Source organism: Heloderma suspectum, chromosome 6, assembly GCF_057233095.1.
Source record: "Heloderma suspectum isolate Gila_16-S chromosome 6, 16-S_ref, whole genome shotgun sequence".
Taxonomy (NCBI): Eukaryota; Metazoa; Chordata; class Lepidosauria; order Squamata; family Helodermatidae; genus Heloderma; species Heloderma suspectum.
In genome coordinates, this window is record NC_139463.1 from 63,905,017 (window position 1) to 63,925,254 (window position 20,238).

The 20,238-nt window shown below is 46.6% G+C and overlaps 1 protein-coding gene across 3 annotated transcripts in view; it reads left to right on the plus strand.

Annotated features, from left to right (window-relative positions):
• The window catches only part of RARA (retinoic acid receptor alpha), a 175,247-nt gene that overhangs the window by 146,017 nt on the left and 8,992 nt on the right, over positions 1-20,238 (plus strand). For all 3 annotated transcript variants that reach the window (XM_084804624.1, XM_084804623.1, XM_084804625.1), the window contains 2 exons: positions 10,636-10,784; positions 13,411-13,552. In XM_084804624.1, the coding sequence (XP_084660750.1) occupies positions 10,636-10,784; positions 13,411-13,552 (291 nt within the window). The remainder of the gene's footprint in view (positions 1-10,635; positions 10,785-13,410; positions 13,553-20,238) is intronic.

The window sequence follows — 20,238 nt, forward strand, 5'->3', positions numbered from 1 at the left end:
TGCACACTGCATTGACATTTTCATCGAGCTGTCGACCACAACCTCCAGATCTCTTTCTTGAGCAGTCACCACTAGCTCAGATCTCATCAGCTTACTTGAAGTTGGGATTTTTTGCATCACTTTACACTTGCTTACATTGAACCGCTTTTGCCATTTTGTTGCCCATTCTCCCAGTTTGGAGAGATCTTTTTGGAGCTCCTCACAATCCTGTTTTGTTTTAACTACCTGAAATAATGTGGTGTCGTCAGCAAACCTGACCACTTCACTGCTCACTCCTAATTCCAGACCATTTATGAATAGGTTGAAAAGCATTCATCCCAATACAGATCCCTGTGGGACCCTACGGTTTACATCCCTTCATTGGTAGAATTGACCATTTATTCCTATTCTCTGCTTCCTGTTCTTTAACCATTTACTGATCCATAAGAGGACCTCTTCTCTTATTCCATGAAGGCTAAGTTTGCTCAGGAAGTCTTTGGTGAGGGACTTTGTCAAAAGCCTTTTGGAAGTAAACAGTGTCCATTGGATCACCCCTGTCCACATGTTTATTGACACTCTCAAAGAACTCTAAAAAGTTAGTGAGACAGGACTTACCTCTGCGGAAGCTGTGTTGATTCTTTTTCAGCAGAGCTTGTCCTTTTATATGCTTATTAATTTTATCTTTAATAATACTTTCAACCAATTTTCCTGGAACAAACTTTAAGCTTACTGGCCTGTAATTTCCTTAATCCCCCCTGGATCCTCTTTTAAAAATTGCTGTTACTTTGGCTATTCTCCAGTCCTTTGATACAGAGGCTGATCTTAGGGACATGTTGCATATGTTTTTAGAAGATCAGCAATTTCATATCTGAGTTCTTTAAGAACTCTAGGATGGGTACCATCTGGGCCTGATGATGTCTTTACTTTTAATTTCTCAGTAAGGTTGAGAACTTCTTTTGTCACCACTATTTGCCTCAGTTCCTCAGACTTCCTTCCTGAAAACATTTGTTCAGGCACAGGTATCTGTCCTATATCTTCTGCAGTGAAGACAGATGAAAAGAATTCATTCAGCTTCTCAGCAATCTCCTTATCTTCCTTTAACTGCATGATTATCCAGTGGTCCAACTGCCTCCCTAGCTGGTTTCCTGCATCTGATATATTTAAAGAATAACATGATGCATTGTTCCCCAAACCAATAATGTAAGGGTTCAGTGGAATGGTCTGTGAAACAGTTTGTTCACCCAGGCTTTTGAAGGCCTTTTATGAAAATGTGGTACTTTAGCTCAGTGGTAGAACACTTGCTTTGCCGGCAGAAGACTCCAGGTTCAGTCCTCAGCATCTCCAGTTCAAAGGAGCAGGGGGCAGGGCAGGGAAGATTCTTGGAGATATTCTGCTGGTCAAGAGTAGACAATACTGGGTTAGATGGACAAATAATCTGACCTAGTATACTAAGACAGCTTCCTATGTTATTTTGTTTGTGATAGACTGAAAAAACTGATGTTAGATTTTTCATAGAGATGTTTTTTGTAGAGATATTGACATTTTAATATGTACTCATGATAAGCGGCCTTGAGCAATTGGTTTGCAAAGGGTGGGGTGAGGGGTTAAAAATATTTAAATGCACAACCACCATGAAGTTCTCTTGTGCAAGTGTCCTTTAAATGAATGAAAGATGTACAGGAGATGTTTTTGCTGGAATGTGCCATAAATAAATATACCGGGTTCTATTTTTCCCACAGCAGGCACAGTACCCACGCATGGAACCCCCATGGGATGCAAGATGGCCCATTCTCTCCCTCATCAGTGGGTGCACATGGGTAGTCAGGCCTGGCCAGAGAATGGAAGGCCACTTCCCCTGTTCCTGAATCCTGCCCAGTTCTCTCCACTCCCCTTGGTGAAGGAACGTGAGCTCTGATATGGGGAGGCACACACAAGCCTCTCCTTCCCATATAAGGCTGGTGCAAAGCTGTGTTAAACCCTCCAAGGATCCGTCCAGGCACAGGTGCTGCACTCATTGTGGACTTTTAAATGCATATTAATGCAGATGAAATCCTGTTCATTATACAACTCTTGCATAATTCTACTCTCCCATAGCAAGTGAAACAAAAGGGCAACATTTTGCACGGATCTTTCTCTGGAGAGTGTGTTTTGAATATCACTCTGCCTTGGTGTGTCCGTGTGCTGGAGTAGATCATGGTTTGTGTGTGTTATCTTTTCAGTGAGTTGGGTGTTGCAAAGGGCTGTGCTTATGTGGCTCAAATATTACGTGTACAGAAGATGGGTGAGACTAGGCAATCCTTGGATTATCAGGCATTTCTGGCTGAGGGAGATAATAAGCCCAGCCCGGCTCCCCTTGACACTGCTGCCAGGACCCCCTCTCCCCTCTAGTTTGTCCCTTGTCGAGACCCACTGGTCCCACAATGAATGCCTTTGTGCTGCTGGCAGTTTGCGTCTTTTGTCAAGTGCCCTTTTTAATGCCTCCACTCCCCTACTCCTGGCTTCCAGGCAGCTTTGCTGATCACCTCCACCTCCCTCGTCCTAGTCTAGTCCTGGCTACTTTGCAGGGGTGAGTCAGCCAGGAGAGATCACTTCTCCACTGTATGTCTGGTGTACTTACAAATGGTGTGGAGACAGGGAAATGTTTCTCCTTCCCGAGGGAAGAACTTGGCCTCATCCAATGAAACTGGCTGGGATTATGTCAGGACTGACAAAAGGCAGTCCCCCTTCACACAGTGTCTAATTAACTGATGGAACTCACTACTGCAAGATGATGTGATGGCCATCGTCCTGATTCCACCCCTGTACTAACGTCCGTGGTGTCTCCTTTGTTTCTTTTTGCACAATGATGTTATTCCCCGTCTGCACTGCAGAAGTTAAAAGAACTTCTGTTAACAGGGGAAAATGGAATAGCACCACTGTGTCTTTTGCTTGGCAGTGCTAGGAACCCTCTGTCTGGAAGCACCCAAGAGCTGTGCTGTTTGAATGCTGCCTTAACTGGGGTACCGGAAACTACTGCTGGATTTTCCTGCTGGATGGGAAACACCTCCAAGCCTCCAGGGCATTTTCTTCCTATCTCTTCCCCACTTTCTCTTCTGTTGTTTTCTAGGGCCTTTTCTTTAAGAGAAGTGACCTTTTGTGACTTTTGGTCTCCCTGCCACCCACCCCCATAGTGAAACCGTGTGTGTGTGGCCTGGAGGGTGAGCATAAATTTTAACAGTGGTGTGGGAGTACCAACATCAGCTTTAAAAGTTTCAAAGGTTTCTTGGAAACACTTTGAAACTTTTAAAGTGTTCTCCAAATGCTGTCAAGGAGTATGTGGGCAATCCTAAATGTATTGGGGCTCTGCCTTCTGCTCTGGAAGGAAGCCTTGGTCCTTAATTCTAAGTGTTTAGGATCAGGCTTCAGTGAGGAGGAAAGGGCAGTTTGTACATGCTCAGAATTACTCTTTTTATTAATATGTTTCTTTAATGAAAGGGCATGACGGAAATGGGAGCAGGTGGGGCTAAATGGATGTGGCTAACGGAAGAGGCCAAGATGGACAGCATCTGCAAAAGGGTTATTCTATTTATCTCGCCACTGCCATGGTACACTAAAAAAATGCTGTGTGTGCTCATGGTGGCAATACTTTTTGCAGTGTGGGTGGGGGAATCATGAAAACTTTGCGTGGAACCATTTTTTCTTCTAAATTCTGCTAGTTAAGGGAGGAGTCAGAGTGTGACCGTGTGTGAGGCGGGGCGGGGGGGGAGTGATGCCCCCTTTTCCTTCCCAGTCTTTACAGAGAGAGTCCAGAAGCACTGACCTCCCGCCCCCACCTGCAGATTTCACCAAAGAATACGACCTCTGTTTGCCGCCTTCGGGTGGGAGGTGGGCATGCTGGGCTCTGGCCCAGTGAGGGCATGTTGGAGAGGAGTTAATTTGCGCCTCTGTGGGCATAATTGGGCGACCCGGCAGCCGTCCTGTTGGCAAGGGGAACAGTCACTCCTTGTTCTAGCTACTGGCTTTCCCTTTTGTCTTTGCCCCAGGCGATGGGGGGCTGGGAACAATCCATTGTGAACTGTACATTCCCTGTTCCGATGCCCAGGCCTGCTTGTGAGGTGCTGGGGTGGGTTTTGCTTTTACAGCAACTGCCCCGTTTTGAGGAATAAGATCCTGCAAATATGGGGCAAGCTGGGGGGCAGCTGTTGGCTCTTAAACTTAGGGACAAAAACATCTTGGAATGAAGGACGTCAAAAATTTCTGCAGGAAACTGAAAAGAATTGAGATTTTATAGCAGGTGGTGGGTCTTTTGGTGAGATGAGGTCAGCTTTGAAAGAGAAGGAAGTTGGTAAGAACCGAGTGTCTCTTCCTTAGGTCTCTGTGGGGGTCTGTAGAACAGGAATGTGCTCATGTAAAACATAGGTTGTACACATCGTAAGGATCAGGCACTGTTCCCTAAAGGGGATGATAGCTTGTAGCTTTTTAAAAAAAAAATATTTTAAATAAAAAGAGTAAAATCCACTGTAAATCCTACTTAAAGTAGACTCATTGATATGAACGTGATTTAAGTTTATTCATTCGACTCTACTCTAAATAGGGCTTATGTTGGATTTTACCTCTACATTGTACTTTTTAAAACACCTTCAGAAATGAACTTGTTATGTCGAAAGGGGTTTCATGATTACTTTGCCAGCACCAGAGATGCAGTGCACATGGCAAAATTGCAGACATTATAAAGGAAATGAGGGATGGCTTAAGTATATATTGCGTTCAAGTGGCGAACATCCCTGGCAATTCAGGACATATGAATGAGAGAGAGAGAGAGAGAGAGAGAGGGAGAGACTGAGGACAGTCCAGAGTGGTGGGAGGCATAAAATGCCCAAATTGGCTTTAATCCACAGACATAGACTGCTGGCCTGGGAGACATATGGAACATACATGCAAAATGGCAGTAGGCACAGAGCCCTTGCGGATGGATTAACCCATAGTGCCTTACCGTGTTGTGCGAACCAGGTCAGAGAGAAAACGGCTGCCCCCACCCACTTCTCGCTCTGCTTGTTGCCAGCAAGTGGGTCCTGACAAATTACCCCCAAGGGAATGCACCGCTTGACAGAAAAAAGGTTGGGGGCTCTTGTTTTAGAGTGTTCCATGTTCACCTCAAGATTCTTAGGTTCTTTTACCAGCTGAGAGAGAGCTGGCAACCAGGACTCAGGTGAAAGCACAAAGGATGGGTAAAGACAGGATCCTCGGAGCTTAGCTGTTGGGCCCACTCCCCTGCCTTCCTTCCACCTGCACTGCAACTTCACAGAGTCAACTCTCCCAAAACTAGAACCAGGACCCAGCTATCTTAGCTCCCCCAAAGCCCTGCTTTCTCTAAACTAGAATGCACCATTGCCGTCTTAAACCTCAGAGGCCTCATTGTCCTCCATCCAACCCTCAACCAGCTCCCTTTCCAAAGTTAGAAACAGGCCCCAGCGCCCTTCAACCAACCAAGGCCTAATCTATACTTCAGCAGGATAAATGGTAAAGCTTTCCCACTACTTCAGACTGAGGGCGGGGGAATCACATATTTCAATGCTCTCCTGGCTTTAAATGAAAACAAGGTAAAAAAAAAAAAAACATTGCACATACAAACAAACATGTTAGAGCAAATGGTTGTTTGCCCTGTTCCCTGACACGCTACCTTTCTATGTGCAGGGAGGGAACATTCTAACATACCACACATGGACATACTCTTCCGCCTGAAGTTGCATAATCCAGGAAAAGCTTTACAATTTGATTCTGTGAAATGTATAACTTGGCCCTCATTTTATCCCATCTTGGCTTCCAGCCTAGTTTCCTGTTTTATTCACTAGCCCCATCCAACAGTCTCTTTCCAGACTTGAGAAAACAACCCAGGAATCAGGTTACATTTGCTGTAATAATGGTTCCTAACAAGCTAGTTATTTTGAGCAAGAACTTAGTCCCAGAACCTGCTTTAATTCCGTAGTTAAGCAGCAGAACATCTGAAACAATAGAGAAGAGTGCTTCCGAGCATACGTAGAGCACTTTTACCTCATCACTGGTTTCACTACAGCAAATTCCCTACACATCTGGGATTGCGCATAAGGGGCTCCCAGATCAGACAAGCTCTAGCATCTCTCCCTTTAACAGTTAAACACTGGCTCCAACCCACTAGGCACTGCTGCCCTTCCTGAAATTAGGAAAAGGATCCAGGACTCCAGTCACACAGGCGCCTGCCTTGCTCTGTTGCATAGCCATATGCCTCTGTGTCTCCCCTGCCGTTGGCTTTGGGCCACACCAGAGTGAGTGTGTGTGTGTGTAGTGGTGGGGGAGGGATCATCCTAGTGAGGCCCTGTGTTTTGCGCTGTCAGGGCGGGGACGTCATGGGCCGTGACTTGGTGCAAAGTCCTCAGGGTGCATTCCCCGGCTGTGAGCCTCTTCCTGAGCAGAGGCCCCACTCAACGAAACCCCTTTCATGTCTAATCTCCTGGCATGCGCCAGCCCTTTTGTTTGCCAGCCCTTTTGTTTGCCGGGCCACATCCTGGCTCTTTTCCCTGCGAATAGTGTGTGTGTTTGTGTGTGTGTGTGTGTGTGGTTTTTGCTGAAGAAGGGGGAGCTAATCAAACCCATCCTTGGGGGACTGGCCTAGAGGCCTTTCCCATCTGAAGGCCCGTTCACCCTGTTCGGGGCCAGGCCTTTTAATATCCTGTCTGACTGGTTTACTCCGGACTTTGGCTTGAAGAAAAACATCGGCAGACATCCTACAGGAAAGGGGCCATGGGTGTGCAGCCAGGCGCCTTAACCTTTTCATGCCTGGGGGAGCGGAAAACACATCACACATGTGCAGGCTGTGTAGTTTTGTTGTTGTTATCCATGTTTTGCTGCAGTGCACGCATGTCTAAATGAACCTCCAAATTCACCCAAGGCAGTTTCTTGTTTTGTGTTTTTATTAGCAAGCCACCGAAACCCACACTACGTTTTGAAAACCGTTGTGAAACCCCAAACATCTTGGTTCCTGGTCTCCCCTGCTCCCTGCTCCGATCCTCTAGATCACAGCAGGGATCTACTTTTCCAAGCTGGAAAAGTAAGGCTGGTCCTCTCTAAAAATTGTCTCCGTGCCCCACTCTCCAGAACTGTGTCTCAAATCCATGACTTGTGGGAACCAAACCTTTTGAAACCGGTTGTGCCAGAGAGGAGGGTCTGTCAATAAACTGGGGCGGGTGTGTGTGTGCATTTCATAGGCCTGATGACAGCCTAGAAGTTTGTAGGGTAGTCTGAGCCCAGATCTCTGTTGGGAATGATTTCCCTTAAAAGATTGCATATGGCTCCATTCTGTGGTACACAAGTTGAAGGGGGCATTTAGGTGCCTGCAGGTACGTTATTTTAGGTTAAAGTTTCTTTTTATGTCACTTTTTGTTCAGAAAGTCCCCCAAAGCAGTACACACAAAAGTTAAAACTACAACATAAAACAGGTAATATGAATTACAATACAAACTGAATTTGTAAAAAGAGCTGTATATCCTGTAAACGTTTGAAAAAACTGTCGAAGCACAAAAGCAAGGAGCTGGAGCAAGAAACTCAGTTGTCATAAAGTGCCTAATGGAAAAGAGGGTCTTTTCCATCTGTTGGAGAGAGGATCATGCCAGGCTAAACATGCCTCCCTAGGGAGGGAGTTCCAAGGGAGAAAGCCCCGTTCAACCAGCCTTGCCACAGACAGTGGCAGGAGACAGAGTAGAGCCCCCTTCAAAGTTGTCAAGAAGTTGGCAGTGTCATGGATGCCCTGGGCCCAGGCCGCTTACAGCTTTAAAGGCCAAAACCAGCACTTTGAATTGGGCTTGGAAACAAACTGGGAGCCAATGCAGTTCCAAAAGTATGAGCGTAATATGCTCCAGGTAATGAACCCCCAGCACCAACATTTTGTGGCAGTTGTATTATCCGAATGCACCTTAAAGGCAGCCCCACGTAGATCTCGTTGCTGTAGTCTAACCTGGATATGACCAAAGCATACGTGACAGTGGCCAGGCCTCCTTCTTCAGGAAGGGCTGCAGTTTGCTTGCTTATGACATTCTTATCCCCACCTTTCCTTGAAGGAGCTCAGAGTGGCGAACAGAGCTCGCTGCCTCTTTCTTTATCCTCACAGCATCCCTGTGAGGTGGGTTAGTCAGAGAGAGAGAGAGAGAGAGAGAGAGGCGCCCAAAGCCATCCAGTGAGCTTCATCGCTGAATGGAGATTTGAACCCTGGTCCTAGTCCAGTACTTGTAACCACTGCACCACACCGACTAACCGGCTGAAGCTGTACAGAAATATCATCCCTCATCACAGCCACCATTTGAGCGTTCTGGGACATGTCTTTACACCCACAAATTTTGATTCAGTGAAATTAATCTCGCGTTAATTAATTAATGAAATTAATCTCACTCCTGTTTTAACTGGTAGAACCCACCCCTTACCTAATCCTGCAAATTTAGACCTCAGGATTTTGGCTTCCCATCCCATTTGCTGTAACCCTTTAAGACCCCACTTCCGAAGCTAAGCAGGGTCAGCCCTGGTTAGTACTTGGATGGGAGACCGCTTGGGAATCAGGCTTCCTGCGTTGAGCAAGGGGTTGGACTCGATGGTCTTGTAGGCCCCTTCCAACCCTATGAGTCTATGATTCTCTGAGGTGGGGATAGTACCCAGACTTCCAGGTTCTTTAGCCACATTCTGTTTTAACCAGCCTGGATGTGCTTTCTTCTGCATGTGAAGACAGGAATCTAGGTTCCTAGCCCATTTTTCTCTAGGATATATCACTGTATCTAGGATATATATTCTCTAGGATTCTCTTTAGGAAAGACAGAGCAGAGAGAGAGAGAGAGAGAGAGAGAGAGAGAGAGTTTCCATAGGATATATATCACAATTTAAAGACTTTTTTTAAAACCCTCTTTCCCTCTGCTTGCCACACTTCTGTCCCATTTCTAACTAATACTAAATGTCTCCTTTTTCACAACTTTACTATCTTTTCCTTCCCTCCCCCTTTATGGATGGTCCCCTAACTGTCTCACACACAGAATACTACACTGTCATGTAATAACCATGGAGTAACTGTAAACAGTCCTTTTGACCTAGAAACTCCGGGCCTTTTTGTTTACCCCATTGTTGAGGGGCAAATGCATTCTGTACAAGCTCAGAGGCACTTCCTTTTCAATGACTAATGTGCATATCAGGGTTTTTTTTAAGCCTTGAGTCTGGGTAGCATTATTTTTCCCACACCCAAAAGCAAACCCTTACCCTCCCAGAGCTGGGAATCCAGCAGTGTCAGTAACTGATGCGCTGCCTGACTTTTCCCCTCCTTCCCTCCCCCCCCCCACTTCAGCTGAGCTGCAGCGCCAGCATGTAACGCTCCTGGGATTGGTTGTGTCTGGCTCAATCCCACATTTTATTTCTCTGGCCTGAAAATGTCAAATTGCATCTCGCAGCGGTGCCATCCCACCCTTGCAGAGAGCATGCTGGAGGCGGCTTCCAAAGCTTTGAGGCCTTTGGGCTTACCGATTTGAGGTTATTCTTCCTTCCTGGGCGGCTCCATTCCCCCCTTCTCAATGTTTCTTATGGAGAGTGTCTTATGTAAAGGCATTTTGGTTGCAAAATCTGTCCAACCAAAATCTAAGTTGCTGAAGAACAGCCCCCCAGGACAAAGTGCTGGGGCGGCTCGCCTGCCAATAATGCCGTTAAAACTTCAGAATGGTTCTTCCAAGAGGCCAGCCGGCATTTTTGTCAAGATTGCCTTTGATCAATAACCTTTCTATGCTCTGCAGGGCCTCCCCCAACCCCTCAATTCCCAAGTTCATTCCAGAAACCCCAGGTTCATCGCAAATAGTACCTTTGAATTACAAACTGCAACATCTCATAATTTTATCCTGCTTGTGTCATGTCTGCTACTGTTCCTTTGCAGAGAATTTGGAGAATCATTTTTAAAATAACCTGAGATCATAAAGTGGTATTGGTGAAGTAAGCTCTTTTGGGATGCAAATAATTGAAGAGCACATCCCCCTGCTCCAGGTCCTTCCTCATTTTATGTCCACTTTGCAAGAGACCAGGGACACATGCAGGTCGTCAGGTGACAAACCTACATGTGTGAATGGGCCATCGCAGATCGAAGAGCGTGGCTTGGATTTCTCTTCACAGCACCTCAAACGTAATGCCTCTAGATAGAGTCAATTCACACATTCAGTTGCCAGTCAGGTTTGCAGTCAGGATGCACCGAGAGCCAGTGTGGTGTAGTGGCGAGAGTGTTAGACTGGGAGCTGGGAGATCCGGGTTCTAGTCCCCACTCAGCCATGGAAGCTCACTGGGTGACCTTAAGCCAGTCACAGATTCTCAGCCCAACCTATCTCACAGGATTGTTGTGAGGATAAAATGGAGAGAAGGAGGATAATGTAAGCTGTCTTGAGTTCCTTGCAAGAGGAAAAAAGGTGGGATAGAAATGTAGTAAATAAGTGCAATAAATAAATAGGGGAATCAAGTGATGTGTATATGTGTACCAGGCCCAGAGGTGTCATAATTAAAGTGAATTGGTCAAGTGACTTCCTCACACAGATTCGAGGCAAACGCAAAACCTCGCCACCTCTTCAGTTTACATATTTAGCCCTAAAATGTCCCCTTTGGCTTATATTCTTTCTCTCTGTCTCTCTTTCCCTGCAGCCATTGAAACGCAGAGTACCAGCTCTGAAGAGATCGTGCCCAGCCCTCCTTCACCACCCCCACTGCCCCGAATCTACAAGCCCTGTTTTGTGTGCCAGGATAAATCGTCCGGCTATCACTATGGTGTCAGCGCCTGTGAAGGATGCAAGGTGAGAGTGGAAATGGCAGCAAGGAACAGAGGAGACCCACACTGCAGGGAAATTGTTGGGGCACCATTTTTAGCCAGTGAGAGAGATCCAAGGTAGTTAAAAAAAGAGGCACAATGAATGTGGAACTCTGAGAGAGGTACTGTGATGCAGTGGGGACAACAAAAGACAGCGCACAATTTCACTCCTTCTGCTATCAACTTTGTGTGTTTTTCCTGCAAGCAGGACCCTTTTCCCATCTGCTTCAGAACTGGTACTGCTGCAGTGTCCTATAATCAATCATCTGGGACTTTCACTTCGGGTTTTGCACATGTCCCATGAGCATAAAGGTGCGGAGTGGCAGCACAGTATTCACACACAGCTGGAAGGATGTAGGAGGGATGCCAAACTCTTGATGCTTCCACCCCAGCAGGAAATAGTGGTGCACTTTGTGCCCCCCCCGCCCGCCCATTGCTCTGGTTGTACTCTAAGGATGGGGGCAGCTGGCGAGGGCACAAGTGTGTGTGTGTGTGTTAGTATATACACAAGAGCATATTCAGCCTTTGTATGCAGTTAATTATACCTTCTTCCACCTGATTATAAACTCTCTCATTTATTTATTTTTTAATCCATTTATTCCTCCCTCGTGCATCTATGCTGCTGTTGCTATACCTGTTCGTGCACATGCCCCCACTTGCACCAGGCTGGCAGCGTGACCTTGTGGGTTGGCAGAGATCACCCGCCTGGGCAAGCCGACTTGGTCCCCACAGCAAATCCCTTCCCTCTGGCTCATTAACACGAGGCCCTTTGTGCCTCTGGTTGCCTAGAAGAAAGGCTTTTCTCCTTCCCCGCCAGGAGTCCCGTAATCTCATTAGGGGGACGTGGTGATGTTGTCCTCGCTCCCCTGTGCAGTTGAACAGCGTGGCCTCTCCCTTGGCCACCCCCAAACCAATGACCCTCTACTTCTCCTAACTATATCCCTACCCAGTCTGTTGCAACAGCAGCCTTAATTTGGTTTAGAAAAAGAGAGCCGTTGATGTGTTGTTCTTTTGAGTGTTGAAAATGAGGTAAAAGGTACTTATAAGTAGGGCCATATATAAATGTATTCTGCACGGGGGGGGGGGGGCTTGCAGTTTCAAACAGCTTGCATTTTCTGAACTTTATAACTAAAGAAAAAGTTTTTAACCCTCATATGCAGAAAAAGGTTTGGCCTTCACATGATGCAAAACAAACACAATCTAGGAAAGCACTACTAGCAAGCAAACAAGAGGGAAAAACTCGAGATGCTAGGAAAGAGACTTATCCCAATTTATTATTTTTTACCTTCACATGATGCTAAAGCTAAGCAGGTCTGTGTCTGGTCAGCACCTGGATGGGGAATCACCTAGGAGCCCCCATGTATGCCCCCTTGAGTTCCATGATGGAAGAAAGGTAGAATGTAGACATACCTGGGGTGCAATCCTATGGCCACTAGAGAGTGGCTAGACAGCCATAGGATTTTTCGTTTTCCCCGAACCAGCCTTGGAGCCAGTGCTCCGAAGTCAGTTCCCAGAAAACTGTCTCCCCTGCTGCCTTATAGGCAGTGTGGTTTGTACTCAGCTCCGCGCTCGGAAGAGCAGTGCGGAGTGGGGGGAAAGGGGGCATTCCTGGGGGAGGGGAGGCGACGGCAGAAGCACCGTATGGCCTCCTTCCCCCCTGCCCCGGCTAGACAGCTGAAATCGGCCATCTAGCCACAAATGCAGGGTGGCCGGAGCATGGAGGAGAAGCTCCCCTCTGCGCTCCACCCGCCCTGCATTCAATAGTCGGTTGCCTCTGAGTTTGGAGGTGGCTGACTATCTCCACTGGATTGTGCCCTCCATGAAAGAAAGAAAGAAAGAAAGAAAGAAAGAAAGAAAGAAAGAAAGAAAGAAAGAAAGAAAGATATCCTTATTATTAATTCTTAACACCACCCTTGATTCTCAAGGTCTCATGACAGGCAGCGTACCCAGTTTTTAAACCTGGCTGGTTTGACATTTATATGTAGCATTGGCCAAATCTGCACAAGAATGCTGGAAACCAGGGGCTTGGTGGTGGCTGGAAGAAGGACTTACAGACTTGAAAGGAACTGAAAAACCAGACCCCCTCCCCACAACAGCAACACAGCACCACAAGCAGCTGTCACTATTGATACAGCACTTCCATATGTTCAAAGTGCGTCATGTTCATGATCTCAAAAGCCTTTACAACAACCTTGTGCAGTAGACCTGTCTTACTATCCCTGTATGAGGCTGAGAAAAGAGACAGTGGGTTGTATCCAGATCTAGTCATACTTAGAGTAGATCCAGAGAAATCAGTGGGATTTAAAGTTAGTCGTGACTATAGAAATTAATGGGATTTAAGTTAGTCATGACTAAATCCCATTGATTTCTATGGGTCTACTTTAAGTATAACTAAATCTGGATACAACCCAGTATCTGAGGCCAGACGTTGTGGCTGGGGCTTGAACTGAGGACAGCTTCACTTTTCGCCAGCGCTCACGACATCTGCTCTTGGAGAGCAAGCACGCCACGATGAAGCGGCAGGCCATCCAAGTGCGCAAGCCAAGCCATGCTTCGCTGCGAAGGAGGGGAGAAAGGGTTGACTTGCTCATGCCACTTTTTCTCCTCTACAGGGTTTTTTCCGCCGCAGCATCCAGAAGAACATGGTGTACACCTGTCACCGTGACAAGAACTGCATCATCAACAAGGTGACGCGAAACCGTTGTCAGTACTGCCGTCTGCAGAAGTGCTTTGAAGTTGGCATGTCCAAGGAATGTGAGTGAAGGGGAGGAGGAGAAAGAAGATGGGGAAGGGCGGTTTCTGGCTACCAGCATCTTCTCACAGTAGCAGATCCCAAATCCCTTATTAGAAACTCACAAGCGCCAGTTGGTGGTACAGTGGATTTGGGATCTGGTTTAAATCTTCATTCGTCTACGAAGGTCACCGGCCAGCCTGTTTGATCAAGTCACAAACTCTGTCTCACCTAAGCATCATAAAGCAATTTCATATAATAATTCAAACCAGAGTGCCACAGAAAGTCCCCTGTGATACAGAGGTCAAAAGGTGAGGGCTACTGCGGTCCTGGAAAGTGGTGAGGACAAGAGGAATAAGACAGGATCAGCAGAGAGGGAGAAGCTGATGCAGGTTGAAGAATTGAGCATTGAGCAGGGGGTTGGACTCGATGGCCTTGTAGGCCCTTTCCAACCCTACTTTTCTGTGGTTCTGTGCAATGAAATTGGGCTATCAGCAGATTCACTTATGCAGAGAGTGCAAAAAGGGGAATAAGAGGAAATGAAAGAACCAGTATAGTCCAGCTTCTGTTTTATGAAAAGCAAATTTCTAGTCCTCATGATTGTGATGGTATATATTTAAGTTTGCAAAAGGTTCTGCTGTTTATTTAGCAAGCAGGCCAGCTTTCTCCAGCCTGGTGCTCTCTAGATTGTTGGACTACAAGCAGCCATGCTAGCTGGGAATGATGGGAGTTGTAGTCTCACACCTCTGGAGGGCACCAGTTTGGAGAAGACTGATCTTTGCCATGCAGCTCTACCTGTCCATCCTTGCAGTTTCAGGTGATGTTCATTGTTTTCCTACCGATAAATCCTCTGCTTCCATTTACACGTATCTTTCATCCTGCCTCACACCTCTTGTGAAAAAAAAGGAATGGCGGCTTCTGCAAAAAAGAAAAGAAACGTGACGAACAAAAATGTCTGGTGTTACTTCTGTGTCAGTATTTAGAGGTTTTGTCTTAACAGATTTCAGGAGAGTTTTCTCTCTCTCCGGTCGGTACTTGGAGGAACTGTGCTGCAGATAACAGCGTTAACCTCTTCTGCCGAACAACACCCCCCCCCCCAAAAAACAAAATTCAGTCACTGTCGATACACAGGGATTTTTCCAGTTTTCGCCCAAAAGAGGTGACGTGTGGGGCTCACCCCCTCTGCTTTGTTCTAATTTTGAGGGTGTTTCCCCGGCAACCGGTGATTGATGATGTCAGAGATAAATGACGCAGACAGGGCCCTCCTGGCGTGGCGTCTGCAGTGCTTAGTTGTCATGGCTCCCGACTGTAACGGGGTGGGGGAGGGACCCCCACTTTGCCATGACAACTCCAAGGGTTAGATTAATAAACCCTTGGGGTGGGGAAGCAGCAGATCAAGCACGATTCTGGCCCAGCCCTGGCCCTGTTTCTCCACCCATTTGAGCTGAGTTGCGGTACAGGATCCAGGAGGCTGGAAACCTCTAAGAAAAGAGCAGGGTGTCCTGTCAGATCTAAAGATGCTGTGGAGAGAAGAAGCGGGAGAGAAAAGTTGACTTTGCCACCCAAATATTAACAAGCAAGTGTACTGAGCAAGCGGAATACAGGGCTAAGGCATTACAGTAACCGAGGACCTCGTGAAGTTTGTTTTGGGAAGCTAGAGGACCTACATGGGGTGGAGATAACCACCCTTTGGCCAGGAGTTAGGGTGGAGAGTGGGATGGGAGACGTTCATGCGTAAGCCAAACTGGAATATGAGTGTGGGGTGTGTGTGTAGTAGGAAACAAATGGAGACTGTGGGCCACCTTTCCCAAACCTGCTTTTAAGATGCGCCCCACACCCCACAACGCTTTTGAATCCCTCTCTCACCATTTCTCTTGGCGTCTTTTGCCTCCCCTCTTGCCAGCTGCTTTTTCTCCCCCCAACCTCTATGTGATGATGGATGCAGTATTCCCCCCTCCCTAACTGCCTGTCTGGACTGCGCTTTATTGAATTTGCCAGGCAGACATGACTGATTTCCGAATTATCCCCCACCTCCTCCCTCAGGCAGGGCGGTGAAATGTACCAGCCCACTGCGAGCAAAAGGCGCATCTGGCGTTGCCACCGCCTCATGACTTGTTTTTTTGTTTTTGTAAAGGAAGGATTATCCTAAAGAATAAATCCCAAAAAGGACCCAGGAACCTTGTAGTCCCAAAAGCCTGCCTTCCTCCTCCGGGATGCCTTCATTCGGGTTCTGTGCAATGATATACCACAACCAAGACAAAAACATACACAAGGCTTTGTGCTGCCTCAATAAATCCCATATGCAGAGAGGCAGCACCACAAATCTGACATGAGTGCCCCTGTCTTTTTGTGGCCTGTGGGCCTTAATATTGTAATTTGTGTCCGTTTTGTTCTCTGTAGGTTAATTAAGTACATTCCAATTTGTTAAGGGGCTGTTGTTTGCATTTCTTTTGTCTATTTGAATTTGAAGCCTGTCTCATTCATAAGATTTCTAGTAAGTTTTTTTAAAAATACAATGAAGGCTCATTTAAAATGTCAATTTTCAAATGAAAATGGATACAGCACAATACATGTTGAAACTCTACTCCCTTTGCTAACATACCCCCACACACCAATAAAGAGCTCACGTTGTAGTGGTTTTGCAACATTTCCTGAAGATGTTCAGGCACTGGTGAGTCTCAAATGGAAGGGAGTTCTGCAGCTCTAAGACTTCCCTCCCAGCTTGCTCTTGCTGTCCTAGCTTGGTGAATAGGTGGTCCACATGAGAGGGCAGCCCTTGGGTAGTGCTAGAGCACATTAATGTAGTGGAGAAAACAAGAATTGGTAGTTGTCGTCAGAACAGTAACAAATAAGGCAGTGCTTATGATACCAACACAGGCATGGGGGTTTGTGGGTTCTCCCTATCCTGGATGGGGTTACACTTCCCCTGAAGGAAAAGGAATGCCATCTGGTGCTTTTCCTGGGCCCTCCTTTGCTGCATTCTCAGGTGCAGCAGTGGCTAGGGATGCATTTCACTAGCTTGGACCGGTGAGCTGTTCGCTACCAGGCCAGGTTTAAGATTTTGGTACTAGTGTACAAAGTCGTAAACAACTTGGGACCAGGATACCTGAGAGGGTGTCTTCTACCTTACCAACCTGCCCGATCACTGAGGTCATCAGAGGGCTTGCTCCTGGTGGTTCCACATGGACTTATGGCCTGCCTGGAGTCCACTCGGAGAAGAGCCTTCAGTGTGGTGGCTCCCTTCCTATGGAACTCCCTGCCTCCAGAGGTCAAGCAGGCACCAACTTTGCGTTGATTTCGGCACCTCCTGAAAACAGCTCTTTTCCAGGAAGCCTTCCTTGGTTGACCAGCCTTGGTTTTATTGGCATTCTATTTTTATTTTTTAAGAATAGTTTTAATATGTTTCATTCTTCTTTTTATCTTTCACTCATTTTATCTCTTGTTGTTCACCACTCCAGAATCTGTTTAGATGTTGAGCAGTATACAAATGTTATCAATAAATAAATACGTACATATCTGGCCTAAGCCATCCATGATAACCTCATGTATTGACTACTGTGACATACGCTACTTGAGGTAACCTTTGAAGATTGGCTTGACAGCTGCAGCTAGTGCTGATTGCTGCACCTATTCTGGCCCAACGGTATTGGCAACTTATATGCTTTCAGGTCCAGTTCAAAGCATGATCCTTCAAGGTCTGTGGCATCTGTACTTTCAGGAACCACAGATCTCCCTCCATGTGTTCCTCTCTCATCATCCCTTAGTACTTGAATGGAGGTTTCTGCTCCGTGCTCCAGTGTCTTATTGACGAGATCTACAAGGGCGCAGAGTCACTAGGCCTTCTCTGTGGTGGCGCCCTGGGATATGTGCCTTGACTGGACGCACATTATATTGCTTCCCCCTTGGCATTTCAGGAGCTGCTTAAAGTTTCATTGTTCAGGAAGGCCTTTAATGACGGCTGATGGCTTTTATACTGATATTTTGAGGATGCTTTTTCAGGCTTTGTCGTTTTACGTGTATTTCTTTGATCTTAGAATAGATTTTTAACTTGTTTAATGTGACAGTTTTCATTATTCTTCAGGTGCTGCTTTTGGCAGTAGGGAAACGGTATAGAAGTGCTAAAATTAATAAATAAACTCAGATTGGAAATGGACAGAATTCTGAAATATTTGTGAGAACAAAGAGCCTCCTTTAGCTAGATAAACGTATGACGTTTATCTTATGGCTTCTATTCTGTTGCCTCAGCTGCAGCTCACTGGGGTCAGGAAGGGGCACACGCACGCGCTCACACACACATACACACACACACACATGTCCATCATAAGATCAGATTGTGTTTTCCCAGCTTCCCCATGGGCATTAATGTCTACCATGTAGAGAAAAGATGTACGGCATCATGTGTTGACACCCAGTAAAATCATTTGGGGGGTGAATAGGTTTTGCTTGCATTCTAGGTCTGACTAATCGACATATGTGGGATTGAGAAGGAATTTGATTGGCTACAGATGCAGGCAGGGGAGATGTGATGGACTGCATGCAAAAACCCCAAGTGCAGGAGTGTATGTGTCTGCACTAGAATGGTCACAAACAGTGCTGCTTCTGTGAGGGAACTGAGTGATTAGTGTGGCTGGGGAAACCTCAACAGGGCTGGGGAACTGAGGGCCGCCTACCAGAAGGACAGGACAGAGGTGGGACAGATGAGAAATTGAAGTGCTGGAATACAGAATAGGAAGACTATCTAGGAAGTAGGGAAGCTAAGAGACAGAGAGGTCAAATGTTGGTTGAAGAAAGAGGGAAAACTAGGCACAGCGCTGAGAAACTAAAACATGAGAAAAAGTGGAAGAAGCAGAGGGCTGAGGGAAGGGAAGGCAGCCGAGATTACAAGCTGAGAAAAAGAAGGACCAGTGAGAAAGGCAGGTTGTGTTGTGTTGAAGAAGCAAATGTAGTTGGGCTTGCTTGCTTGAGAGTTCTGGAGCCATTTGCTGCACAGCACCCTTCTGTAACATGCTTACCCTCCGTGATGGTACACGGTGGCCCAGGCTGGAAAGCTTGAGCTGTCATGGGATCTAGAGTAGAGTGGACAGTTCTGCCTTTGAAATGGAGCTGGAGAGCATTTTGGTCCTCTTCTAGCTCAGTAGCAGAACGTAGAGATAAGAGGTGCAACGGTGGTCGAGTGTGTTGCTGTGTAAACCCAGAGCCATCTTGGCACTGGCATTTGGTTCTTGGATGACCACAGTATTGAGGTGAATCAGAGACATTACTGATCAGCACCTGCTGTGTATTCCCCATGTTGGATTTCTGGTTCCATGGCTGAATGCCACATCTGCTGTGCAGACATCCTTTCAGCTGGGTTGTGTAAGCACACTGCAAAATAACCCAGTCACATTTTGTCCTGGGTTCTGATTCTCCTTTCTTTAGAGAGCACTTTGCTGTTCTACACTTGCTTCTTCAGCACAACTTCAGAAAAGTGTTTCACATTTTCTAGGTGCCACCATCCCAGTTCTAGGGGCCTGGGCAAAGAGTTGTCTGGGATTTTTGTAGCTCTGGCTTCCATGTTCCCTTTTAAGAGCACATTTCCTTTCCCCCCCATTCCGCTCTCTTCCAAATAGCTTCTTCTGTCTCCTGACCCTTGCCGAGTTCCTTCCCAACCTGCCTTTCTCACTGGTCCTTCCTTTTCTCAGCTTGTAATCTCTGCTGTCCTCCCTTCCCTCAGCCCCCTGCTTCTTCCACTTTTTCTCATGTTTTAGTTTCTCAGCGCTGTGCCTAGTTTTCCCTCTTTCGTCAACCAACATTTGACCTCTCTGTCTCTTAGCTTCCCTACTTCCTAGATAGTCTTCCTATTCTGTATTCCAGCACTCCAATTTCTCATCTGTCCCACCTCTGTCCTGTCCTTCTGGTAGGTGGCCCTCAGTTCCCCAGCCCTGTTGAGGTTTCCCCAGCCACACTAATCATTCAGTTCCCTCACAGAAGCAGCACTGTTTGTGACCATTCTAGTGCAGACACATACATTCCAGCATTTGGGGGTTTTGCATGCAGTCCATCACAGCACATTACCTAAGCCCATAGCTAGGGCACAGAGCGAGAGAAAAAGAGCGACACACAGACCTTGTTCAGACTTAACGGCGACGTTCATTGGCAATTCATAGGTTAATTAACCTATGGTTTGCAGGAATGCACATTGCGCATGAGCTGCTTCCAGTTTCCAGCGGCAAGCTATGAATGTGATGTTCCTAGGTTGTTTCTATGACGTCCAAACCTGGGCACTTGGGGGTGTTCACGGGTTAAACAACCCCAAGTTAACCCAAGAACAAACCATGTTAACCCACAAATTGCTACCGAACGTCACTGTTACATCCAAACTGGGCCTCAGTCTGACACCGAAAGCCACCATTGATCACAGTTCTCCGTCGGCCCAGAGTGGTGTTTCTCCATCCCTTGGCATCTCTGTAGTGAAATCCTAGATACTTTGCATTCAAAGTTAGATTGGAAAACCAGTTCCATTTGAGACTGGAAATGCCAGCAAGGACTGCAGCCTATACTTTTTCTGTCTCTGTTAACTAAGGGAGAATGGGGCAAGCAGATAGGTAGCAGGCAGTGAGGTGAGAAATATATAACTGCTTCCGAAAAGGAAAATGATTTTGTGGTTTTCTGGGTTCACTCCAACTGCAGCTGCAAAATGCTTCAGATCCATGGGGGATTTTTTAAAATC